This window comes from Neofelis nebulosa, chromosome 7 (assembly GCF_028018385.1).
Source record: "Neofelis nebulosa isolate mNeoNeb1 chromosome 7, mNeoNeb1.pri, whole genome shotgun sequence".
Lineage (NCBI taxonomy): Eukaryota > Metazoa > Chordata > Mammalia > Carnivora > Felidae > Neofelis > Neofelis nebulosa.
Window position 1 is genome coordinate 40,169,795 of NC_080788.1, and position 27,009 is coordinate 40,196,803.

At 38.2% G+C, this 27,009-nt stretch overlaps 1 protein-coding gene across 10 annotated transcripts in view; it reads left to right on the forward strand.

Annotated features, from left to right (window-relative positions):
• Window positions 1-27,009, forward strand: part of DENND4A (DENN domain containing 4A) — a 144,769-nt gene that overhangs the window by 103,310 nt on the left and 14,450 nt on the right. For 7 of the 10 annotated variants that reach the window (XM_058737326.1, XM_058737325.1, XM_058737332.1 and 4 more), the window contains 10 exons: window positions 3,407-3,596; window positions 8,094-8,188; window positions 10,165-10,340; window positions 10,435-10,581; window positions 13,191-13,389; window positions 13,639-13,893; window positions 14,828-14,945; window positions 15,063-15,089; window positions 15,553-15,715; window positions 15,877-15,941. In XM_058737326.1, coding sequence (XP_058593309.1) covers window positions 3,407-3,596; window positions 8,094-8,188; window positions 10,165-10,340; window positions 10,435-10,581; window positions 13,191-13,389; window positions 13,639-13,893; window positions 14,828-14,945; window positions 15,063-15,089; window positions 15,553-15,715; window positions 15,877-15,941 — 1,435 coding nt within the window. The remainder of the gene's footprint in view (window positions 1-3,406; window positions 3,597-8,093; window positions 8,189-10,164; window positions 10,341-10,434; window positions 10,582-13,190; window positions 13,390-13,638; window positions 13,894-14,827; window positions 14,946-15,062; window positions 15,090-15,552; window positions 15,716-15,876; window positions 15,942-27,009) is intronic. The other 3 variants (XM_058737328.1, XM_058737329.1, XM_058737333.1) reach the window with 1 other exon arrangement.

A 27,009-nucleotide genomic window follows, 5' to 3' on the forward strand; every position in this document is an offset into this window, starting at 1 on the left:
GTAGTTCAGTAGTTGGATTTAACAGCAGACAAAGCACAGAAAAAGAAAGTAGTAAACTAGATGGAAACTCAGTAAAAAATATCCACTCTGAAGCACAGACGGGAAAACAAATGGAAAATACAAAAACAGAGGTGGGATTTAGTGACAGTGCCTAACACTGATGTAACTGAGTTCCAAAAGAAGAAAGAATGAGATAGAAGGAACATTTAAAAAGCGAATTGCCAAAGATTTTCCCGAAGTGACTAAAGATGGCAACTCACATATTTAGAAGATCTACAAATGTCAAGCAGAATAATGCAAAGAAAACCATACTTAGGCATCTCCTGTTAAAATAGATGGAAATGGAATACAAAGAGGAAATCTTAGAAGGAGCCAGGGACAAGAGCTGTCTTACCTTCAAATGGAACAACAGTAAGAAACCGACACTTGTCTTCTGAACAGAAACTTTGATGTCCGGAGATCCTGGAAAGACCCTTTTAGAGCGCTGAGAGAAAACTGTCACCCTGTTTTCCTACACCCAGCAAATATCATCTCTAAAAATTAGGGTGAGAGTCCCAGTTCCACTGTGGTAATTTAAGGCCACCAAAGCCCATCCCTCCCCCTGAATGTAACTAAAATCTCCAGACAAAACACAAAAAACAACTAAGAATTCTGAAAAAGCAGGCACGTTGTGGGGAGGGACCCAGACAGAGGTGAATTCCCCAAATTTCTTTTCTCCTGCATCTTCACCCCAAGAGCAGGTCCAGTCACTGTGTGGCATGACAGCCCTGGCAGCTGAGACTTCAAGAGAAACCCCACAGTTCCTGGGCAGAGGAACCAGAGAAGGGGGGCAACTGTGAGCTGGAGAGTTTGAGGGGAATCTGAGAGAAGGGGATTCCCAGATTCTGTGAATGCCCCAAACAAGAGTCCCTTGAGCAACACGTGCATGGGATAAATGCAAACCAGCGGAGACGAAGCTTAAAGGACTAAACTAAGAATTAAGTCACTGCCTATAAAAATTGAAACACAAATTATAATCAGAACATAACCTTATTGCCAGCCTGCTGTAGCAAAAGCATGTGTTCTCCAAGAGATTATAACAGTACCCAGACTCCAAAACATAACATTCATGGTGTCCAAAATAAAATCCAGAATTGCTTGATAGGTAAAGAACCAGGAAAATGTGACCCAATTCTCAAGGGAAAGACAACCCTGAGATGACCCAGATGTTGAAATTACCCAACTGAAACTCTAAAGTAGGTATTATAACGAGGTTTCCTGAGGTTAAAGAAAAACACATTTGGGGGCGCCTGGGTGGCGCAGTCGGTTAGGCGTCCGACTTCAGCCAGGTCACGATCTCGTGGTCTGTGAGTTCGAGCCCTGCGTCAGGCTCTGGGCTGATGGCTCGGAGCCTGGAGCCTGTTTCCGATTCTGTGTCTCCCTCTCTCTCTGCCCCTCCCCCGTTCATGCTCTGTCTCTCTCTGTCCCAAAAATAAATAAAAAACGTTGAAAAAAAATTTTTAAAAAAAAGAAAAACACATTTGGATAAATGAAAAGGAATTCTCAGCAAGAAATAGAAACTATTTTTGAAAAACATAATGTATAACTAAAAAAAAAAATGTCTGAAATAAACTCATTGGATGGGCTCAGCAGAATGGAGAGGGTAGAGGAAAGAGCCTCAGAGACTTGTGAGACAATATCAAAAGATGTAACATATAATTGGAGTTCCAGAAATATTAGAGAAAAGGATTGTGGTAGAAAAGATATCTGAAGAAATAAATAATGGCTCAAACTTCCCAAACTTGGTAAAAGATTTAGATTTACAGTTGTAAGAGGCTCAGTAAACTATTAGGATAAACTCAAAACCACATCTATACACACATAAGCAAAACTGCTAAAAAGCAAAGATATCCATCTACTAATAAAATGACTGCTGGGGGTGGGGGGAATTAATAGAAAATATCCTGAAAACTGTTAAAGACAAATGACACATTACCTACAGAGGAATGAGGATTTGAATGACCATATATTTTTTATCACAATCCGTGGAGGAAAGAACACACTGGAACCACACCACGAATGTGCCAAAAGACCTGTCAACCAGAATTCTTTATCCAGTGAAAATACTCTTCAGGGGTAAAGGCGAAATAAACACATTTTCAGATAAAGGAAAAGAATTCATGGCCAGCAGTCCTGCTGTATAAAATATGCTAAAGGAAGTTCTTCGGGCTGAAGAAAATGATACCACAAGCAAAACTGTATCTGCAGGAATGAAGGAAGAACAAAATACATGGTAAATAGTTGTATAATATAAAAAAATATACTTTTTTATCTCTTAAATTCCTTAAAATGCTTATAATTCTCCAACCTAAAACTTATGACATGTTACGGAATATGCAACATAGGTACATGTTTTACAGTGGTGAAGGGATTCACTCTGCTGACATTCATTAGTTATTATATATGAAGTGGTATGATATGAACCTGAAGTAGGCTGTAAATGATTAGGTGTGTATATTCTAATTCCTAGAGCACCCACTTTAAAAACACAATGCGATGTAGCCAAAAAAAAGCCAATAAAAATGTTCAAATAATCCTAAAAAAGAACAACTCAACACACACACACACACACACACACACACACACACACACCATGACTAAAAAAATGTAAATTGTATTATCTGGGCAGTAGAATTATAGATATTTAAATTTCTTTTAAGTTTATTTACTTATTTTGAGAGCAAGAGCAAGCTGTGGAAGGGCAGAGAGAGAAAGGAAGAGAGAGATTCCCAAGCAAGCTCTGTGCTGCCAGTGCAGAGCCCAGCCCAAAGTGAGGCTTGATTCTGTGAACCTCAAGATCATGACCAGAGCTGATATCAAGAGTTAGACGCTAACTGACTGAGCCACCCAGGCACCCCCCCCTCCAATATTTTTCTTTATACAAAAATTCATACCTATCAGACGTTCATATGTATTGTTGATGTAACCAGCAAAATATTTAACTTAACATTTTGGTGTTGTCAAAAATGAAAACTAGAAATACATGTCTTTGAAACCTAGGTTATTATGGAAAACAATAAAATGTAAACATAAATTTTAATAGAATGCAATTCTAATGGTATCATCCTGGGCTGGGATTTGCAGGGAGGAAAAGGAACAATAAATGAAGAGATTCAAAGTCAGCCAGGGGTATCTTACTAGCAGGTATCTGCTTTGATCTAACTCCAAATGTTATCTAAATGATTTCCAGCCCGCTGTTTGTCCAAATTAGTAGCCCTTGTGAAATCGGTTGTTTTCTTTCTGTAGACATTGTAATGTTGATTAATCGATCATCTGAGTAATTAGGCATTTCCTCTGCCTTAGGAGTGACATTTTAAATAATTAACTTTAAATATGAAGGAAATTAAGCTTATAATTATGTCCTCAGGATCAAAGTTCTGATCGTACCAGTCTTTCTTCAGTGGGAGCCCAGGATTCTGAATCTACCTCTTTGACAGATGAAGATGTTTGCCAGGAGTTGGAAGGAGCCACTTCCTCCCAAGAGAGCAGTGCCACTTCAGGGACTAAGGGAATTGATTTCAGCAGAACAAGCCTGGAAAGTTCTGCCTCCTTAGAAGGTGTGTCCACACAGCTTGGTCATACTGCATTTTATATGTGGTGCCTTTACTTGTTTTCCTTTGTTTTAATTTTGTAAAAGATTTGCGTAGCTCCAGATCTCCAAAACAATAAGAAACCCAGGCACTTTTAGAGAGGTGTGCCTTCCAGCCCTACCCCTTCATCTGGTTTTCTCCCTGTGCCTAGAAGTAACCATTTTTATTCATTTTGGTTTATCCTTCATTGCTGCTGCTTTAAAAATATAGGGATGTGTGTGTTCTTACTGCCTCCTTGGCTTCTTACTCAAAAGTAACCTACTTTCCCACTCCTTGTTTTTTTCACTTAACAATGTATCTTAAAGATCATTCCATATCATCACATAGCATTGTCCCCTGTTCATTTTTACAGTTGCATGGTCAATCATCTGTGGATATGTCATAGTTCATTTTAATCACTTCCCTGTTGACGGACATTAGGTGTCCAGCCTTTGACTAGTATCAGTGATGCTATGATGCATGTATGTCATATTATATTTTTGACAGGGTATCTTTGGAAGATACTCAAAAATTCTCCCTTGAAGTGGTATTGCCAAGTTGCCTTCCTCAGGGGTATGCTGTTTTGCACTCCCACTGGCAGTATATAAGAATACCTATTTCCCCACAGCCTTGTCAACAAAATATGTTAGCACACTTTTGGATTTTTTGCCATCTGATAGGTGAGGACTGTATTCCAGTTTGGTTTCATTTATATTACTCTTGTAAATTGAGTAACTTTTTATGTGTTCAAGGACTATTTGTATTTCTTTTTCTATGGACTATCTTTTGCCTGCGTTTCACTTGTTGGCCCTTTTTTTTTTAAGTTTTGATAGTTCTTTTTTTATATTAGGGAATCCTTTGTGTCATATAATTGTCAGATATTTCCTTCCAAGTGTGTTAAATTTCTGTGGGTATTTTTGCCACACAGAAGTTTTTAATGTTATGTCATCAAATTTCTCAGCATTTCCCTGACTACTTCTGGATTTTGAGGTATTAGGAAAGATTTCCCCTTCCAGAGTTCGCCAGTGTTTTCTTCTGACATTTGTTTAGTTTTCTTTCTAACAGTTTCTGAGTTCAGCAGACTTTCTCTGTAAAGGGCCTGCTTTAAATAGTTTAGGTTTTGTGGGCCACATACATCTGTCACATATTCTTTTTTCTCATTTTCTTTAAAAAAAAATTTTTTTTTAATGTTTATTTTTGAGAGAGAGACAGAGCATGAGCGTGGGGGGTGGGGGGGGAGTGGGAGGGGAGGCAGAGAGACAGGGAGACACAGAATCTGAAGCAGGCTCCTGTCTCTGAACTGTCAGCACAGAGCCCGACACAGAGCCCGAACCCACAAACTGTGAGATCACGAGCTGAGCCAAAGTCAGACACTTAACCAGCTGAGCCACCCAGGTGCCCCCATCGTTTTCTTTTTATAACAACAGTCTGAAAACCATTCTTAGCCCTTGGCCATACACAAGTAGATTTGACACCTGATTTAGATATTTAATACATTTGAAATTTGTCCTAATGTATGATGTGAGGAATGGACGCATTATAGTATTTTTTTCATTTGCACCTTTGCTATTTTAAAAAGTTTTTGTTGTGGGGATTTTCAAATGTACACAGGAGTAGAAAGAATAGCACAGTGAATCCCCATTACCCTTCACCCAGTTGCAACAATTGTCAACAAATGACCAGTCTTGTTTTATCTTTCCCCCTCCTATAGTCCCAACATTTTTTCCTTCCCCACTGGATTATCTTAAAATAAATCCCAGGGGCGCCTGCTTGGCTCAGTCGCTTGAGTGTCCGACTTTGATTCAGGTCACGATCTCATGGTTCATGGGTTCAAGCCCCACATTGGGTTCTGTGCTGACAGTTCAGAGCCTGGAGCCTGTTTCAGATTCTGTGTCCCCCTCTCTCTCTGTCCCTCTCTCGCTTGCTCTCTGTCTCTCTCTGTCTCAAAAGTAAATAAACATTAAAAAAAATGTTTTTAAGTAAATCCCAAACAGCATATAATTTTATTCATCAGTACTTCAATATGTAGCTCTAAAATATAAGGACTTTAATGTTTTATATTGTTAAAAAAACGGAATTCAACCAAGTAAATTTGAAGATCTAACTGGCTTTCTTAAACGATTCATGAATTGGGCAGCATGCCATCTAGCAAGTAGAAGGGAGCTCCAAATTATATAAAACAGAAGGTTTTTATAGAAGGGTGGGGCAAGAAAGTTATTAGCAAAAGAAAAAGAATTTTCCAGGCGAAGTCACTTTCCCTGGGGAGAAGCAGTCTTACCATGCAGATGACTTCATCTTCCTTTGTGAGATGGAGGGGCCCATGTGGCAGACTCCTTGGCACTGGTTGCAAAATTCCTGACTGACTGGTTAAAACTATACTCTAAGGGAGGTTGAAACTGCAATTAGATTAGATATAAAGCCCTTTTGGGAATTCAACCTTAGTGATGCGTTTTGGGGCCGGGGGTTTTCTTTTCAAAAAAATTTTTTTAACATTTTAGTAAAATCATGTATTTCATAAACTTATTTTTAATTTTAATATGCATGTAATGCGTATACTTTTATGTATGTAAATACATTTCAGGTTACTCAGTTATCAGTACTCAGGTTACCCCTAAGTAACCAGCACTCAGATCAAGAAACAGAACATTAACAACATCCAGACCCTCCTGTCCTGCCCACATCTAGTCACTGCTCCCTTCACAGATGAACGTTGTCTTCTAACACTATATGTTAGCATGGCCAGTTAGGAACTCTTATAGCATGTGTCTTTTGTGAAGCATTTGCTGTTTGAAAACATAATTATAATATTATATTTTAATGTGATAATATATAACATTTTATATCAAATATTCACTTAGTTTAAATTTTCATATTTATCTCATAAAGCTCTTTTTATAGGTGGTTTGATCAAATTGGGATCCAGACAAGGTCCACTTGTCGCATCTGGTTAATATGTCTGTTAACATATGTTTTCCTAAGATATGTTTTATCTTTGTTACCTCTCTTTTTTTCCATCGTGTCATCCATTCATGAAGAAATTGGCTCCCCCCACCTCTTTTGAATAGACAAGAACAATTTATTATGCTAAGAAATAAAAGTTACCTTATAGCCTGATTCATATTTATCACAATGAATATTTATTCTGTGCTCTAGATTAATTAGATACAAAAGGTAGGCTGCCCACATAAATAATTACAGTACTCAAGCCTAATAGAAGGTATGAGAAGGGAGTTTTCAACTAGCTTTAGCAGAGAGGAATTAGAGAGGGTTATGGGGAACCATGCAGGAAAGGACTGCAATACCACCAGCTCTCAGTAGCTTAAAGGTTGATGTGAGGCTTCAGCTCTCTCTGTCCCTCTCAACGCACATGTGAGGCACAACCTAGGACCAGTGGTGGCAGATCTAGAACAATTTTTTTTTCATCATCATTTATTTACGGAAGCAGTCGGGTCATTCGTCTGGATTATGCCAATTGCATCCCCATGACTGGTGTTTAACACGTTTTCCCATCTTTATTTCTTGTGAACTGGTAGTTTATCCCATGACTTATTTTTACCTTTACTTTATAAAAATGTAAGTGTTTATAACATTTTGTAACTATTCAGAAAAAAAAGAAAAGAAATGGTATGGATTACCTCCAGTTTTACTAACAAGATATAATAGCCACTGTCAACAAGTGATTTGATCACAGAACTCCCCTTTGTTTTGTTTTTGTTGTTGTTGTTTTAATACCTACTAATATCCATTACTCTGAAGAATACATTTGGAAATTCTTCCCTCATGTTTAACAACAAGATTACTGCACCAGATCTTAAAAGATCCTTACAAGACAGAGAATTGCTAGTAAATCTTTTTATGATGGGAAATAAAATTAGCTATTTTACATGTTTTAGACCTTAAAACTGAACACATTCTTGTATTTTTTTTAATGTTTATTATTTTTGAGAGAGAGAGAAAGACAGAGAGCACAAGCCGGGGAGGGACAGAGAGAGAGGGAGACACAGAATCCAAAGCAGGCTCCTGGCTCTGAGCTGTCCACACAGAGCCTGACATGGGGCTCGAACTCATGAACCGCAAGATCATGACCTGAGTCGAAGTCGGCACTTAACCTACTGAGCCACCCAGGCGCCCCCACATTCTTGGATTTTAAACATGGAAAAATAGAAACAGCGAAATGGTAATGACAAATAACTGGAATGCCTTGTAGCCTGTATGCACAAAGCGCTTCCTCAGTGAGTAGTGAATGAACACCCCTAGCATGTGGGGATCTGTAGGATTAGAGCACATGTCCTTAGGTTTGTACTCAAAACAAAAATGTATGCCTTGAAAAGCATTTTTTCACTATTTATTTGGTTTATTTCTCAAATTGCTATTTTAAACAGAACAGTTTGACATTTTATCAGAGGATTTATGAAAGTGAAAGATTTTCATAGCCTTTGTCATTAATTGTAATGGTTTTGCTTTTTGTTTTTTAATCATGAGCAGGATCCCTGTCGAAGTTTGCCCTACCTGGGAAGTCAGAAGTGGCATCTTCCTGCAACACAAGTAATACAAATATCTTCCAGAACTATGCAATGGAGGTACGATTTGAATCAAAAGAGCATCTTCCTGTACTACTTATACTACTTAGAAAACTTCTGTTTCTTAAGTATTCGTGGCTTGGGGTAGAGTAACTAAAAAGTTAAACAGAGCATCTGAAAATTTCAGAATGTATATGGCACCTGAATAAACTGAAAGTATCCCGTTCTTCAGAACACTGAAGTCCTACTGCTTTACCTTTTTAGAAAAGTCCCATGCTTCCTTTGCATTTATTAACATATAAAAGCGTTTTCATTTTCAGTATTTCTAGTTATCCCTTGTTATATGTATGTTCCCTTTGAATTAAAAAAATAATTTTTTTTTAATGTTGATTTATTTTTGAGAGAGCATGCGAGAACGGGAGGGGCAGAGAGAGAGGGAGACAAAGAATCCAAAGCAGGCTCCAGGCTCTGAGCTGTCAGCACACAGCTGGATGAGGGGCTCGAACCCACAAACCGCGAGATCATGACCTGAGCCGAAGTCGGACACTGAACCAACTGAGCCACCCAAACTCCACTGTTCCCTTTAAATTTTTATTTTACATCTGAATCCCTTACAAACCAGCTTTGCTGTGCAAGCACGTGGCATAGCAGTGTTGAGGAGGGGCATGGAGCGGTTTAGCATTTGTGTGCCATTTTTCCATCATGTTTTTCATTCTTTGTGTCGGTTTGACGTGAATAACTGTTCAATATGCTTCTTGTATGTCCTATTTGCTCACAAGGAAAAAGTTACACTTTTACACTTTAAAAGTTGTCCCTAAGTTTTAAAAATGTTTTTAGTGTTTTTAGTTTATTTTGAGAGAGAGAGAGAGAGAGAGAGAGAGAGTGTGTGTGTGTGTGTGTGTGTGTGTGTGTGTGTGTGAACGGGGCAGGGGCAGAGAGAGAGGGTGACACAGAATCCGAAGCAGGCTCCAGGCTCTGAACTGTCAGCACAGAGGCCAGCACGGGGCCTGAACCCACGAACCATGAGATCATGAGCAAAAGTTGGACGCTTAACTGACTGAGCCACCCAGGTGCCCTGTCCCTATTTTTGTGTAAAATTTACTTCCAAATACATTTGTGAGTGTTGTTGCTTTTCTAAGCCAATTGGCATAAATTTGGAAAATAGATTTGCATGTGGCTGGAAAATAAATGATGAGCACTGGTATTACAATTGGCAAAGTTTCTGATGGCTTCAGGAATTTCCATATTAATGCAATCACAGCATTTACATTTATCTATGGCAACACTTTTTTTTTTTTTTTGAAAGAGAGTGCACATGCTTGCGCAAGCCAGTGGGGAGGGGCAGGGGGGAAGAGAGAGAGAGAGAGAGAGAGAGAGAGGGAGAGAGAGAAAGAGAATAAGCAGACCCCATGCTCAGTGCGGGCTCTATCTCATGAACCTGAGCCAAAATCAAGTGTCAGACACTTAACTGAGCCACCCAGGTGCCCTTTGTTGCTGTTTTTAATTTCCAGTCTATCATGGCTAATAGTCTTATAAAATACGGTATGTTGATCACAAACTTAAATATTGAAGCAATGACCAATTCTTTTAAAGTTTCTAAGTCCTCTTCTTAGTTTCTTTACTTACCCCTAACCCCTAAGAATTTCTGGACCCACACTTGTCTGGTGACCACACTGTGAGTAGCACACAGATTCATAATGTGTAAGTACATGTACTGATTTGGAGTATTAGCAAATTAGTGTTTGGGTTCACTTTTTCATTAATACAGCCATGGCAGGCTTAACATTAATTATAATGGTAAAAATGCTTACTTAAGTGCAAGGTTCCCTTGAGGTAAAAATTTTGAAATAGATTTAGCTGAAATAGTGAAAGATGAGTATATTATATGATACACTGAATGTAATCTATTTTTTCTTTTGTTTGTAACTTCTGAATCCTTCTGAGTTTTAGTTTTCCAGTAGATTTATGGATAGAAATAATTTTTAATTCATAATATCTCCAACAGGCTCACTTTATAATGCTGTTTTTTCCCATAGGTCCTTATCTCAAGTTGCTCTCGGTGTAGAACTTGCGATTGTCTTGTCCATGATGAGGAAATCATGGCTGGCTGGACAGCAGATGATTCAAATCTCAATACTACATGCCCATTTTGTGGCAATCTTTTCTTGCCTTTTCTGAATATTGAAATAAGAGATTTAAGACGACCTGGAAGGTAATGATTTATGCTTTCTCTTTCCTTCATGTTTAAGGATCATATTGCCCAGAATATTTCTTTTCTCAAGAAGTTCCTTTGATTCACACTGCAGGTACTTTCTGAAGTCAAGCCCATCTACAGAAAACATGCATTTTCCATCCTCCTTTTCAAGTCAGACAAGGCAGTCTTGTATCTCAACATCAGCCACTGGTCTTGACACATCTGTTATCTCTGATCAAGGGAATTTTGATCTCAATAGGTAACTATGATCATGGGGAACTATATTTTAACAACATATATTACACGTTTCTGAAAACGACAGAAAAATCAGCTGAACATGTAAAATTTCTGTGTATAATAGATTCGTAATCAATCTTAAATTTTTACACCTCGTTAAAACATTATTAAACTCTCTAAAAACCTAAATGTTTGGGGTGCCTGGGTGACTCATTTGGTTGAGTGTCTGACTCTGGGTTTCAGCTTGGATCATGATCTCAAGGTTTGTAGGTTCAAGCCCTGAGTTAGGCTCTCTGCTGTCAGTGAGGAGTCTGCTTCAGATCTTCTGTCCCTCTCTCTCTCTGCCCGCCCTCGCTTTCTCTCAAAAATAAAATAAACAGGGGCGCCTGGGTGGCGCAGTCGGTTAAACGTCCGACTTCAGCCAGGTCACGATCTCGCGGTCCGTGAGTTCGAGCCCCGCGTCGGGCTCTGGGCTGATGGCTCGGAGCCTGGAGCCTGTTTCCGATTCTGTGTCTCCCTCTCTCTCTGCCCCTCCCCCGTTCATGCTCTGTCTCTCTCTGTCCCAAAAATAAAATAAAAAACGTTGAAAAAAAAAATAAAATAAAATAAAATAAACATTTATTTATTTGGTCACTAGCATTTTCAAGTTTTATTCTACCAGTTTAACATCAGAGGAATGAGAGCAACTCCTTTTTTGGGGGCGGGGATGAGTAGGGGGTGGTAAGAGCTTTCTTGATATATAATTCACACATTAAAGTTCCCCCACTTAACATTCTCCCATTTATATAAACCACAGGTTTTTTGTATATTATTCACAGAGTTATACAACCATCAACACAGTTGGGAACAAAAAAATAAACATTTAAAAAAGAAAACCTAAATGTTTAAATAGTTATGGTTTATGCTTTATGAATCCCCAGAGTTTAAGCTGTGTAATTCTTTTTATTATTATTTTTTTAGACAGAATGCGAGTGGAGGAGAGGGGACAGAGAGAGAGAGAAAGAGAGGAAAAGTACAGAGCCCAACATGGGGCTTGATACCCCAACCCTGAGATCATGACCTGAGCCAAAATCAAGAGCCAAATGCTCAACGACTGAGCCACCCAGGTGCCCCTAAACTGTATAATTCTTGTATGATAATGTTTACTAGTGTTTTAAAAGTAAAAATTCTTGGGGTACCCAGCTGGCTCAGTCAGTGGAGCCTATGACTCTTGATCTTGGGGTTGTGTGTTTGAGCCCCATTATTGGGTGTAGAAATTACATAAAATTGTTTAGACAATTTTAAAAATTACAAAAATGAAAGTAAAAATTCTGGGGACACCTGACTGGCTCAGTCAGTAGAACACGTGACTCTTGATCTCAGGGTGGTGAGTTCAAGCCACCCCATGTTGGGCATAGCACCTTCTTAAAAAAAAGTAAAAATTCTGTAGAACACTTGAAGTTTACAGTGAACATCTTTCTCTTATCCCTTGTCTCTTCAGGAATTAAATGAGTACTAACTTATTTCTACTTTGGAATATTTAATAATCTGAGAAAACATTTGGGGCTGCTAGAGGAACTGTAAAATCAAACTAACACTTATACAGTAAGCCTAATATAAGTGAATTTACACTGAAAACAAATGCAGAAATAGACTCCAGTTTGGAGGCGTGCCAGATACCCAATCTATATAGCTGGGCAGGTTGAGTCATATAGGTAACTGCATGTGCAAGAGAAAGTGCCTGCTTAGTACTAGTAGGCTGGCGTGACCTGTTTGATCCTGGGTGCTTAGGCAGCAAACCCACAAATCTGTGTGCGCATCTTCTCTCATGATAGGTTAAGTACAGCCCTTTCTCTAAGACTAGCTTGTCACTAGCTTGTGACTCCTGAAGTAAGAGGACTTAGCCCATTTTCTCTGCTTTGTATCCTCTGGGCCTGCTGTGGCTCCTGCTGTGATAGAATTGTCCACTAGGGGCGCCTGGGTGGCTTAGTTAGTTAAGCATCTGACTCTTCAGGTCAGAATCTCAGGGTTTGTGAGTTTGAGCCCCACATCAGGTTTAGCGCAGAGCCTGCTTGGGATTCTTTATCTCTTTCCCACTCCCTCTGCCCCTCCCCTTCTCATGCTCTCTCTCTCTCAAAATAAGTAAATAAATAAATAAATATTTTTTAAAAAGCTGTCCACTAAATGTTTTTAATAAGTGAATAACTTTTGAGTATTTAAAGTTCTCTGGAAACTTAACATGATCAGACTACTTAAAAGGGGCACCTGGGCGGCTCAGGTGGTTAAGATCTGACTTCAGCTCAGGTCATGATCTCCCAGTTTGTGGGTTCGAACCTGTGATATATATGTATATGATAGATATATGATAGATAGATGTATATATCTATCATATATCTATCATATACATATATATCTCTGTTTTATATATATATATATAAAATATATGTGTGTGTATATATATATATACACATATATACATATATGTATATATATATATATCCACATCCTGTTTACCAGATGCAGCTGAAGTAACATCTTTCCTTTGATAACTTTGCTGCATATCCAGTTCTGATACTAAAGAGCTGGTCTTTCTGGATAAAATAAAGTAAATCTAAAGAATGATGTGCTTTTTTTCTTTTGTCAATGCCGAAGCAAATCTAAACTGCTGGAAAATACATGTGCCCGAAGTATTCAGATCCCTGCTGATAGATCAAAAACAGCTGTGTCAAAATGTCCACTATTTCCAATGGCCAGGAGTGTTAGTACTTATGGCCCCTTGGATAAGGAAGACCCTGGAGGGCAGAAACTCATTTCTACAGGCAGCCTGCCAACTACTTTACAAGGAGCTACAGTATGTATTTTGGTGTCTTTTTAAATTTGGACATTGATGATTTACATATGATTTTGTTCCCTTTGTCCTAAATAGCCTTACAATCTTCAATTTTGTGATTCTCAAGAAGAGTTTCTAGTCTCATGATACAATTATAGTATATTTCCATTTATATGGAAATTATTGACAGGAATTCTGTTTTGGTTTTTAATTGATTTAGTATCACCAATCTTGTATTTTCCATTTATGTTTTTTTTATTTATTCAACAGGATTCTTTAGGATTAGAGTGGCATCTCCCAAGTCCAGATCCTATCACTGTTCCCTATCTTAGTCCTTTAGTGGTATGGAAGGAACTCGAAAGTTTATTGGAAAATGAAGGTGATCATGCCATAACAGTGGCAGACTTTGTGGACCATCATCCAATTGTGTTTTGGAACCTGGTGTGGTATTTTAGACGTCTTGACTTACCCAGTAATTTACCTGGATTGATTCTTTCTTCTGAGCACTGTAACAAGTATTCAAAGGTATGAAAATGAAAATTCAATCTAAAAGGCAATGCTATCATCACCATTGGAATATATGCATATTCCTAATGACCAAAAAAGTATTTTTATGCTAAATATTTTAAATAATTATCGGAATCATTAGATCAATAAAATGTCTTAGTCATATTTACAGATAATTTTTCTTCTCACAGCCTAGCAGTAAGACAAGATCATGTTTTTAGACTCCTTGTAAAATTTACACAAAATGGGCTGTGTTTTCATCATAGCCTCAAGAAGAAACTGTAAATGGCTTTTATGAGAAGAGTCTGTGAGTTGGCCCCACTCATGTCTCCTACCTCCTTCAAAAACGAGCCTTACACGTTTTTAGGAGGATGTCTGTAATTCCTTTTTCAGCCACGTGCTACCATTCTTTTCAGTCCTTTAGTCTGAGTTTTTGCTTAACATTTAGATAGGTTGTTATATGTTTACTTGTATTTTTGATATATTGTCCTATAAAAGTGTTTTACTTCTTCATATGTGTCACCACCACTAAATCGCCAAGTTTCTACATTCAGGAACTTTTTCTGCCTACTTGTATTCATGTCTGTGATGGTGCATGTGCTTTGGATTTTCAGTACATGATGAAGGAATGACCAAGAGGTTATCTCAGTGAGTTATCTAGGGTAGGGTCTTGGACTGATGTATCTTGAGGCTCCTGGATTCCTTTTTCTGTGGACCCCTCAATCATAAGCTGGTCAGGATTAGACCTTCATGGCACCCTTTCTTACTGATCTCAGTCCTTAGTTAAGTCTGTTACTTTAGAGATCATTAGCTTCTTGGCTGATCTTCCTTCAGTAGAGACAAAATGCATACAAACCAATCATTTTCTGTTCTCTTTTCTCTCTTGCACACATTTGTCCTAAAAAGTATTTGTAAGGATCATTAATGAATATTTATTGGTTCTTCAACACAGATTCCTCGCCACTGTATGTCTGAAGATAGTAAATATGTTTTAATACAGATGTTATGGGACAATATGAAATTACATCAGGATCCGGGACAGCCCTTGTACATCCTCTGGAATGCCCACAGTAAGTACTGTCACAGAATGCTGACTTTGTTCATATGAGAGTGATCTCTACTTGTTTTACAAGCCTAAACTAATGTATAATAACGTTTATTTTACTATACTACTTTTTGTCTTACAGGTCAAAATCGTACTCTTTTATTTGAGAGTGAGTGTTAAGTTTGATGTTTTTAGTGCTATCTTCCGTGGAGGTCAAGGGTTTTTTTGTTTTTTTGGTTTTGTTTCTTGAGTGGTGCTTTGTATGTGCTGAAGGGGTTATGTTTTGTGGAGTTTGCTTTTAGCACATTGCTTGTCCCAGCTGCTTCTTTTTACACATTTGTTTCCATCCCAAGCTGCTGATTTAGAATTTCCTCCAGGGGCTGTATTAAGGAAAACAGCACATTTCGTTTTTGTCTGAGGCCACAGAAAGCTTTAGGCCTATTTTTATCATTATGTGTCTTATTTTGTTTCCCTTTTCTTTTCTTTCTTCATTCTTAGATTTCTGTTCCTTTATCTATTGCCCTTAATTTGTTTTGGGGGCTTTGTAACTTCTTGATTAACTGTCAGTTGCTGCTTAATTATGTTGTCCTTTATACACATTTTCCTTCATTTGCTCTTTTGTTCTTTTGTAGCCCAAAAGTATCCAATGGTCCATTTATTGCAAAAAGGTGATAATTCATTTAACCAGGAACTATTGAAAAATATGGTAAAAAGCATTAAAATGAATGATGTCTATGGACCAATGAGTCAGATTTTAGAGACCCTGAATAAATGCCCTCATTTTAAAAGACAGAGGTAAGTCTGTCTTAAATGAATGTATTGTTCCTCCAAGCAGATTCCTGTTACTGGCTTAGTAATTTGTTTGATTATTTCACACTTAAATTAGCATAAATATTTTGTACAGAATATAGAGACCAATGAGTAATAATATCTTCTCCTCTCCTTTCCCCCCCCAGGAGTTTATATAGAGAAATACTATTTCTCTCGCTTGTGGCACTGGGAAGAGAAAACATTGATATAGGTAATTCAGCATAATATCTAACATGTAATATTTATAGATCATGATACTGTTTTCAAATTATTTTTATATTGATAGTCTTTATTATTTTTATATTAAATTATACTAATATTATATAGTATATATTAATATTAGAAGAATTCTTTCTTTGATTTTTTAAATTTTAATGTAATAAATAGATACTTTGATACTTTGGTCACGTTAGTGATAGTAATGTTAAATGATAAAAGCTAACATTTTTTTGAAGGCTTACTATTTGCCTTACACTGTAGGAAGTACTTCCCATGTATTATCCTGATAATTCTCCCCAAAGCCATATGAGATAGGTACTGTTATCGTTTCTGTGTTATTAGTGAGGCATCTGAGGATCCAAGAGGTTAAGTAACTTGAACTTGGGTTTCACAATAAATAACAGAGCCCTATTTGAACCAAGCAATTTTATAAAGTTCTTTTTTTTTTTTAATGTTTACTTATTTTTGAGAGAGAGACAGAGTGCAAGTGGGGGAGGGACAGAGAAAGAGAGAGGGAGACACAGAATCTGAAGCAGGCTCCAGGCTCTGAGCTGTTAGCACACATCCCGATTTGGGACTAGAACTAACAAAATGCGAGATCATGACCTGAGCCGAATTCAGACGCTTAACCAACTGAGCCATCCAGGCGCCCCTTGAATCAAGCAGTTCTAAATGCCCATCCATGCTTTTCACAGTTGGGTCATATCAAAAATAACATTAAGCTTGTTTCGGAAGGGATATAAGGTAGCTAAATATATATGTCAGGAGGTCCTAAACTTTTTTAACTGATCGTCTCCTTCTCCCAGTTACTCTGCTTGACTTCCTTTTGGTTTCTAAGTCTCAGGAAAGGGCAGAAATAGCCCCCGACAGACAAAAAGAAGAAAGAGGTAGCTGTCAGGCATCGAGAGACTCAAGAGAGTTTTGGCGTTTTGTCTGGGAAATTCTAATATGAATAAGTTGATGAAAATGATAATGATACATATAATTCACCTGACTTAAGTGGTATCTAACTTGGGTGCCCTACTTAATTAAACCCACTCCCGGTTAATGAGAGAGTATGCAACAGGCCATACCTTTTAGGTGATTGTATACTATCTTAACAAAATATATCTAGTTATTTAGTGCTAGTCAACACTTCAGTTGACTTTTAGAGTGCCCATGACGTTTGCCACAGATATTTATTAGTCTCATCAGAGTCATATACATACATATATCATTCATACATATATCATACATATGTATATCATATGTATAGTAAGGTTAGGCCCTATTACAGGCTACTCAGCCAGACCTTAGGGAACATGAATAGAGAACAAGAGTACTCCCTGTGGTGCTGGCTTCCCAACAAGTTCACTAAAGGATGGGAAAGAGCAGGAATTAGTGAGTGAAGTAGAGGGCTTAGAGCAGCCATCCCTAACTGGGTTGCTCAAGAGGTTATCACGTGCCATCTCACCAAAGGTGACTCATATCATTGGGAATTGTCTGCTTTGATGCCAGGAGAGAAGTTGTTGAATCCAGAAGCCATGATGTGTATGGGTGAGATGGTGAGCATCTTACAGAATGGAATTATACGTTGGGGTTAAAATTTTTTTTTTGTACTCATTATCTAAAAGGATTAACCTTTATTTAGCACATTCTCCAGAAAAGCCAAATTTATTTAAAGTTTAAAGTCAATTTCCTGACCCCCTAAAATAATGCTGAGAGAGGGAAAGCGTAAAAGGCTTTTCTTTATCTCAGCAATCTGTCATTTACTTTGTTCTAGCTAAGACCAGCATTGCCTGACCCCTGCAGTGATGGTGTTCAAGTTCCTTATCTTTGTATATTACCAGCAACCCTCCCCCAACCAGAGCGAAATTTAAAAATAGACAATTTTAATCCTCCTCTAGATCTGCTTGGAGAGTATTATATGGGTTTACTGGTACCTTAAAGGAATTTACCATTTCATGAATTCAAGAGCTCTTTTCCTCTGACTCTCTGTAGGATTACAGACCTGATATCAGCTTCCTTTGCCAGTTGTTTGAAGGTTTCTGGAAGCATCTGGGTTCTATGGCCTCTCTTTTATGCCCTCACTGGGGGCAAAGCTCTTCACTGTCTATATATGTTGGGTGTCCCTCAAAAAACTATCACTTTCTGTGTAGACCAGAGTTGATGCCCAAGGAAATCTTAGAACCCAAGGGGAAGGATTGGAGACTAGAGCAATAATGGGAAAGAAAAGCAAGTGTGAAACAAATATAAATGAATAAGTAATTGGTATTAGGATGGACTGATGGATGGAGAATCTGGATGTTGAAGAATTAATTTAGTGGAGGCTTCTGCAGAGATGTAGATTGGACTATGGGGAGAAGGTACCAAAAGTGCATTGTGACCAGGAAGGAGTGTGGAGAATGACAAGTTTGAAAATAAGGAAGGCTTCTGAGGAAATGACACTAAGTTGACAATGTAGCCAGAATATCAATGGGGGAGAAAACAAACAAACTTTAAAGTTTGTAGGAAGACCCTGAGGTGAAAGGTCTGGCATTTTTGAGTAATGGAAAGGCCAGGGAAGAGGGGGATCACAGAGAAAGGGTAGAGTGTGGGGTGAAATGAGTTTGGAAAAGCAGGCAGGAACTAGATTGTGCGGTGTCTGTAGGGTCTCCCAACTATCTTGGACTGAATTCTAAGGGCAGTGGGAAACATCTGGGGGATTTTTAAGCAGGAGAGAGACATAATCAAGTATATGGTTTACCAGGATCTGTAGTCTATGGAGAACAAATTGTGTGGGGACCCAGTAGACAGTGAAAGGGGCAATTAAGAAGCTAATGAAATAGTACAAGTGAAACTTATACAAGTGTGTTATTTTAAACAAAAACAATGTTTAAAGGACAAAGAGGGGCACCTGGCTGATCTTGGGGGTCATGAGTTCAAGCCCCCACATTGGGTGTAGAGACTACTAAAAAATAATAAATAAACTTTTAAAAAATACAGAGAGACTGGTTTGATTAGAAAGAAAATAAATCTAAAAAAGAAAGAAAGATTTAAAAGCTAGGAATTGGACAATTCGCCTTACACTAAAATGGCTTTTAAAAATTTTAGCTGTATAACAACAACAAAAAATTTAGCTATAAAAAAAAAAATGTTTAGCTATAAATCTGAGCCCGGTAGAGATCAGTGTTTGGTATCTTTGCTTGGGAAAAAAAAAGTATGATGCAAAGAAATATAACCAGGGAACGTTGTACTCGAAAGTCACATTAAGTCATTGATTTTCCTAGTTGAAATAAAGGTGGGAAATTTTGGACAAGTTCTAATAATAATAGTAAAACTTAGAAGTAAGGACTATTTGGTGGAAAAGACTAACAGAAGTACAACTGTATTTAACCTGTAATTTTGTTTGTAAACAAATGTATGAATGTGTTGAGCTGCACTTTCCATTAGAAAGAGGAAAAGAATGAATGGATTCAAATTGCATCTAGGGAGCTTTGAGCAGAATGTTGTGAATATTTGCTTTTTAACTATGATGGTTGTGAAACATTGGAAATCATTAAAAATAAGAAATTTGACAAGTGATTCTGATGCTCAACTGGAAATTTAATAAGGTAGGAACTTCTATGTAAATACCTACATAACCTTCTACCTTAAGAAATAGAAAGGGCGTGGGGCGCCTGGGTGGCGCAGTCGGTTAAGCGTCCGACTTCAGCCAGGTCACGATCTCACGGTCCGTGAGTTCGAGCCCCGCGTCAGGCTCTGGGCTGATGGCTCGGAGCCTGGAGCCTGTTTCCGATTCTGTGTCTCCCTCTCTCTCTGCCCCTCCCCCGTTCATGCTCTGTCTCTCTCTGTCCCAAAAATAAATAAAAAAAAAAAAAAAAAAAAAAAAAAAAAAGAAATAGAAAGGGCGTCTGGGTGGCTCAGTTGATTAAGCGTCCAACTTCGGCTCAGGTCATGATCTCATAGTTTGTGGGTTCAAGTCCTGCGTTGGGCTCTGTGCTGACAGCTCAGAGCCTGGATCCTGCTTCGGATTCTGTGTCTACCTCTCTCTGTGCCCCTTCCATGCTCATGCTCTGTCTCTCTCTGTCTCTTGAAAAATGAGTAAACATTAAAAAAATTAAAAAAAAGAAAAAACCGTTTACTTTGGGGTGCCTGGGTGGCTCAGTCAGTTAAACCTCTGACTTCGGCTCAGGTCATGATCTTGCGGTTTGCGAGTTCAAGCCCTGCGTCAGGCTCTGTGCTGACAGCTCAGAGCCTGGATCCTGCTTCGGATTCTGTGTCTACCTCTCTCTGTGCCCCTTCCATGCTCATGCTCTGTCTCTCTCTGTCTCTTGAAAAATGAGTAAACATTAAAAAAATTAAAAAAAAGAAAAAACCGTTTACTTTGGGGTGCCTGGGTGGCTCAGTCTGTTAAACCTCTGACTTCGGCTCAGGTCATGATCTTGCGGTTTGTGAGTTCAAGCCCTGCGTCAGGCTCTGTGCTGACAGCTCAGAGCCTGGAGACTGCTTCGGATTCTGTGGCTCCCTCTCTCTCTGCCCCTCCCCTGCTCATGCTCTGTCTCTCTCTGTCTCAAAAATAAATAAAACATTAAACAAAAATTTTTTTAAGAAATAGAAAAAGAAGAGCAAATTAAACCCAAAGCAAGCAGAAGAAAGGAAATAATAAATATTACAGCAGAAATCAATAAAATAGAGAAAAAATAGAAAATATAGGGGAAAACAATTTTTAAAATCAAGAAACTCATCAAAATCAAAGTTGGTTCTTTGAAAAGAGCAATAAAATTGAAATTTGGTTAGACTAAGAGAAAAAGAGAGGACTCAAATTAATGAAATGAGGAATGAAAGAGGAGATATTCCTACCGCCCTTCCAGAAATAAAAAGAATGATAAGGAAGTACAATTAATAACTATATGCCTATCAAAATTGGCAAAGATGAAGTCAAGCTTTCGCTTTTTGCAGATGACATGATTTTATACATGGAAAATCCGATAGACTCCACCAAAAGTCTGCTAGAACTGATACATGAATTCAGCAAAGTTGCAGGATACAAAATCAATGTACAGAAATCAGTTGCATTCTTATACACTAACAATGAAGCAACAGAAAGACAAATAAAGAAACTGATCCCATTCACAATTGCACCAAGAAGCATAAAATACCTAGGAATAAATCTAACCAAAGATGTAAAAGATATGTATGCAGGGGCGCCTGGGTGGCGCAGTCGGTTAAGCGTACGACTTCAGCCAGGTCACGATCTTGCGGTCCGTGAGTTTGAGCCCCGCGTCAGGCTCTGGGCTGATGGCTCGGAGCCTGGAGCCTGTTTCCGATTCTGTGTCTCCCTCTCTCTCTGCCCCTCCCCCATTCATGCTCTGTCTCTCTCTGTCCCAAAAATAAATTAAAAACATTGAAAAAAAAATTAAAAAAAAAAAAAAAAAAGATATGTATGCTGAAAACTATAGAAAGCTTATGAAGGTAATTGAAGAAGATATAAAGAAATGGAAAGACATTCCCTGCTCATGGATTGGAAGAATAAATATTGTCAAAATGTCAATACTACCCAAAGCTATCTACACATTCAATGCAATCCCAATCAAAATTGCACCAGCATTCTTCTCGAAACTAGAACAAGCAATCCTAAAATTCATATGGAACCACAAAAGGCCCCGAATAGCCAAAGTAATTTTGAAGAAGACCAAAGCAGGAGGCATCACAATCCCAGACTTTAGCCTCTACTGCAAAGCTGTCATCATCAAGACAGCATGGTATTGGCATAAAAACAGACACATAGACCAATGGAATAGAATAGAAACCCCAGAACTAGACCCACAAACGTATGGCCAACTCATCTTTGACAAAGCAGGAAAGAACATCCAATGGAAAAAAGACAGTCTCTTTAACAAATGGTGCTGGGAGAACTGGACAGCAACATGCAGAAGGTTGAAACTAGACCACTTTCTCACACCATTCACAAAAATAAACTCAAAATGGATAAAGGACCTGAATGTGAGACAGGAAACCATCAAAACCCTAGAGGAGAAAGCAGGAAAAGACCTCTCTGACCTCAGCCGTAACAATCTCTTACTCGGCACATCCCCAAAGGCGAGGGAATTAAAAGCAAAAGTGAATTACTGGGACCTTATGAAGATAAAAAGCTTCTGCACAGCAAAGGAAACAACCAACAAAACTAAAAGGCAACTAATGGAATGGGAAAAGATATTTGCAAATGACATATCGGACAAAGGGCTAGTATCCAAAATCTATAAAGAGCTCATCAAACTCCACACCCGAAAAACAAATAACCCAGTGAAGAAATGGGCAGAAAACATGAATAGACACTTCTCTAAAGAAGACATCCGGATGGCCAACAGGCACATGAAAAGATGTTCAACGTCGCTCCTTATCAGGGAAATACAAATCAAAACCACACTCAGATATCACCTCACGCCAGTCAGAGTGGCCAAAATGAAGAAAGCAGGAGACTATAGATGCTGGAGAGGATGTGGAGAAATGGGAACCCTCTTGCACTGTTGGTGGGAATGCAAATTGGTGCAGCCGCTCTGGAAAGCAGTGTGGAGGTTCCTCAGAAAATTAAAAATAGACCTACCCTATGACCCAGCAATAGCACTGCTAGGAATTTATCCAAGGGATACAGGAGTACTGATGCATAGGGGCACTTGTAGCCCAATGTTTATAGCAGCACTCTCAACAATAGCCAAATTATGGAAAGAGCCTAAATGTCCATCAACTGATGAATGGATAAAGAAATTGTGGTTTATATACACAATGGAATACTACGTGGCAATGAGAAAAAATGAAATATGGCCTTTTGTAGCAACGTGGATGGAACCGGAGAGTGTGATGCTAAGTGAAATAAGCCATACAGAGAAAGACAGATACCATATGGTTTCACTCTTATGTGGATCCTGAGAAATGTAACAGAAACCCATGGGGGAGGGGAAGGAAAAAAAAAAAAAAAAGAGGTTAGAGTGGGAGAGAGCCAAAGCATAAGAGACTGTTAAAAACTGAGAACAAACTGAGGGTTGATGGGGGGTGGGAGGGAGGGTAGGAAGGGTGATGGGTATTGAGGAGGGCACCTTTTGGGATGAGCACTGGTTGTTATATGGAAACCAATTTGACAGTAAATTTCATATATTAAATAAATAAATAAATAAATAAATAAATAAATAAATAAATAAAATAACTATATGCCTACAAATTCAGTAACCCAGATAGGCAAATTCCTACAAAGACGTAAACTACAAAACTGACTCTAGAATAGAAACCCTTACTAGAGCTGTAATAAGTAAATAGATTGAGTTAATAATCAAAAAGCTTCCCAGAAAGAAAAACCCAGGACCAGATGGTGAATTCTATCAAATGTTTAAAGAAGGATTAACACCAATTGTGATGGACTGCATATTGATGCCCTGCCCCTACTCCTATGTTAAAGCCTTAACGTGATGGTATTTGTTTTTTTTTTTTTTTAATTTTTTTTTTCAACGTTTTTTATTTATTTTTGGGACAGAGAGAGACATAGCATGAACGGGGGAGGGGCAGAGAGAGAGGGAGACACAGAATCGGAAACAGGCTCCAGGCTCTGAGCCATCAGCCCAGAGCCCGACGCGGGGCTCGAACTCACGGACCGTGAGATCGTGACCTGGCTGAAGTCGGACACTTAACCGACTGCGCCACCCAGGCGCCCCTCGTGATGGTATTTGGAAGTAGGGCCCTAGGGAAGTAATAACATCATCTGGTTGGAGCCCCCACGATGGGGTAATATCCTTAAGAAGAGAGCTATCCCTCTCAGTCATGGAAGGATACAGGGAGAAGACAGCTGTTCGCAAACCAGGAAGAGCGCTCTAACAAGACGCCAGATCTGCTGTTGCCTTGATCTTAGACTTCCCAGCCTCCAGAACTGTGAGAAATAAATGTTCATCATTTAAGCCACCTAGTCTATGGTATCCTGTTATAGCAGCCTGAACTAAGACATTAATCCTTCACATACTCTTACAAAAGTAGAAGAAAAAGGAGCACTTCCTAACTCATTCTGTGAAGCTAATATCATAAGACAAAGACATCACAAGAAAAGAAAACTACAGAGCAATATCCCTTATTAATATAGGTGCAGAAATCCTCAACAAAATACTGGCAAATGAAATCCAACAACATTTAGAAAGGATTTTGTTCCATGACCAACTGGGATTTATCCCAGGAATGCAATGTTGGTTCAATACACAAAACTCAATCAATGTGATATACCATATTATTGGAATAAAAGACACAAATTCTCTGGGGCACTTGGCTGGCTCAGTTGGTAGAACATGCAGCTCTTGAGTTGGGGGTTGTGAGTTCAAGCCCCATGTTGGTTATAGAGATAAATAAAAGTATTTAAAAAAAAAAAAGACACATGTCTCAGTAGATGCAGAAAAAGCATTTGGCAAAATCAGCAAACTAGGAATAGAAGGGAATGTCCTCAACTTGATAAAGGGCATTTATGAAAAACCCCAAATTAACACCATACTCAATGGTGAAAAACAGAAAGATTTTCCCTTAAGATCAAGAACAAGACAACATTGTATTAGAAGTTCTAGCCAAAGCAGCCAGGAAAGAAAAAGAAGTAAAAGGCATCCAAATTGGAAAGGAAGAAGTTAAGCTATCTCTATTCATAGATGACATGATCATATATATAGAAAATCCTAGATATTCCACACCAAAAGCAAAACAAAACAAAACCACCTAGATTGTTTGAGTTAATAAATGCTTTCAGCAAGGTTGCAGGATAAAAGATAAGATACAAAACTCAGTCATATTTCTGTAACTAGCAATGCATCATCCAAAAATTGAGAGCAATTCCATGTACAGTAGCATCAAAAAGAATAAAATAATTAGGAATTTGTTCAACCAAGGAGGTGAAAGACTTGTACAATGAAAACTGCAAAACGTTGTTGAAAGAAATTAGACATAAATAAATGAAAATACATACCATTTTCATATACTTAGAAGACTAAAATTTTTAAGATATCAATACTATCCAAAGCAACCTATAGATTAACGTGCAATCCCTATCAAAATCGTAATGATTTTTTTTCTTGCAAAAATAGAAAAACATATCCTCGAATTTATATGGAATCTCAGAGGAACCTCAAGTAACCAAAATCTTGGAATAGACCTGGATGACTCACACTTATTGATTTCAAAACTTACTACAAAGCTACTGTAATCTAAACGGTGTGGTACTGGCATAAAGACAGACATGTAGACCAATGGAATTGAATAGAGAGCCCAGAAATAAGCCCTCATATATATGGTCAAATGATTTTTGACAATGGGGCCAAGAACACCATTGGGGAAAGGACAGTCATTTCGACAAATGATGCTGGCAAAACTGGATATCCATATGCAAAAGAATGAAGTTGGAACCCCTTGTAAAACAAATTAACTCAAAGGGAATGCAAGCTGGTACATCCACTCTGGAAAACAGTATGGAGGCTCCTCAAAAAAATAAAAATAGAACTACCCTACAACCCAGCAATTGCACTACTAGGCATTTATCCACGGGATACAGGTGTGCTGTTTTGAAGGGACACATGCACCCCCATGTTTATAGCAGCACTATCGACAATAGCCAAAGTATGGAAAGAGCCCAAATGTCCATCGATGGATGAATGGATAAAGAAGATGTGGTATATATATACAACAGAGTATTATTCGGCAATCAAAAAGAATGAAATCTTGCCATTTGCAACTATGTGGATGGAACTAGAGGGTATTATGCTAAGTGAAATTAGAGAAAGACAAATATCATATGACTTCTGAGTGAAGTCATGAGGACTTTAAGAGACAAAACAGATGAACATAAAGGAAGGGAAACAAAAATAGTATAAAAACAGGGAGGGGGACAAAACATAAGAGGCTCATATATATGGAGAACAAACTGAGGGTTACTGGAGGGGTTGTGGGAAGGGGGATGGGCTAAATGGGTAAGGGGCACTAAGGAATCTACTCCTGAAATCATTGTTGCACTATACACTAATTTGGATGTAAATTATAAAAAAAAAAAAAAAATTAAAGAAAAAAAACAAATTAACTTAAGATGGATTAAAGACCTAATGTGAGATCTGAAACTATAAAACTCCTAGGAGAAAACAGGGCAAAATCATTCATGACATTAGATTTGGCAGTGATTTCTTGGATATTACACCAGAGGCCCAAGCAACATAAGAAAAAATACAAAAATTGGAATTCATGAAAATTTAAAATTTTGTGCATTAAAAGGTATCAGGAATGTAAAAAGGCAACCCATAGAATGGAAGAAAATAATATCCAGAATAGATTTGAAAAATTTCTAAAACACAACGACAACAAAAAGCCAATTAAAAATGGGCAAGGACTTGAATAGACATTTCTCCAAAGAAGATATATAGGTGGCCAATAAGCACAAGAAAAGATGCTCAACATCATTAATTATTAGGGAAATACAAATCAAATCTATAGTGAGATTCCACCTCACACCATTAGGCTGGCTACTGTCCCCCCCCCCCCCAACAAAAACAAAAACCAAAAATAACAAATGTTGGTGAAGATATAGAAAATTGGAACTTTTATACATTATTACTGGGAATGTAAAATGGCACAGCCGCTGTGGAAAACAGTATGGCAGTCCCTTCAAAAAATTAAAAATGGACTTAAAAGCAGGGTCTGCAAGAGAGATTTTTACATCCATGTTCATAGCAGCATTATTCATAATAGCTAAAGTGTGGAAACAACCCATGTGTCCATTGAAGGATCAATGAGTAAGCAAAATGTGGTCTATACGTACAATGGAATATTATTCCTCCTTAAAAAAGAAGTTAATTCTGGCACATACTATAACATGGATGAACCTCGAGGACATTATGTACATGAAATAAGCCAATCACAAAAAGACAAATACTGTACATTTCCTCTTATGAGTCACTTACTAGAGTAGTCAAAAATCATACAGACAGAAGTAGAACGACAGTTGACAGCAGTTGGGGCAGGGGGCAACGGAATTAATGTTTAATGTGTATAGGGTTTCAGTTTCACAAGAGGGAAGAGAGTTGAGGTGGATGGTGGTG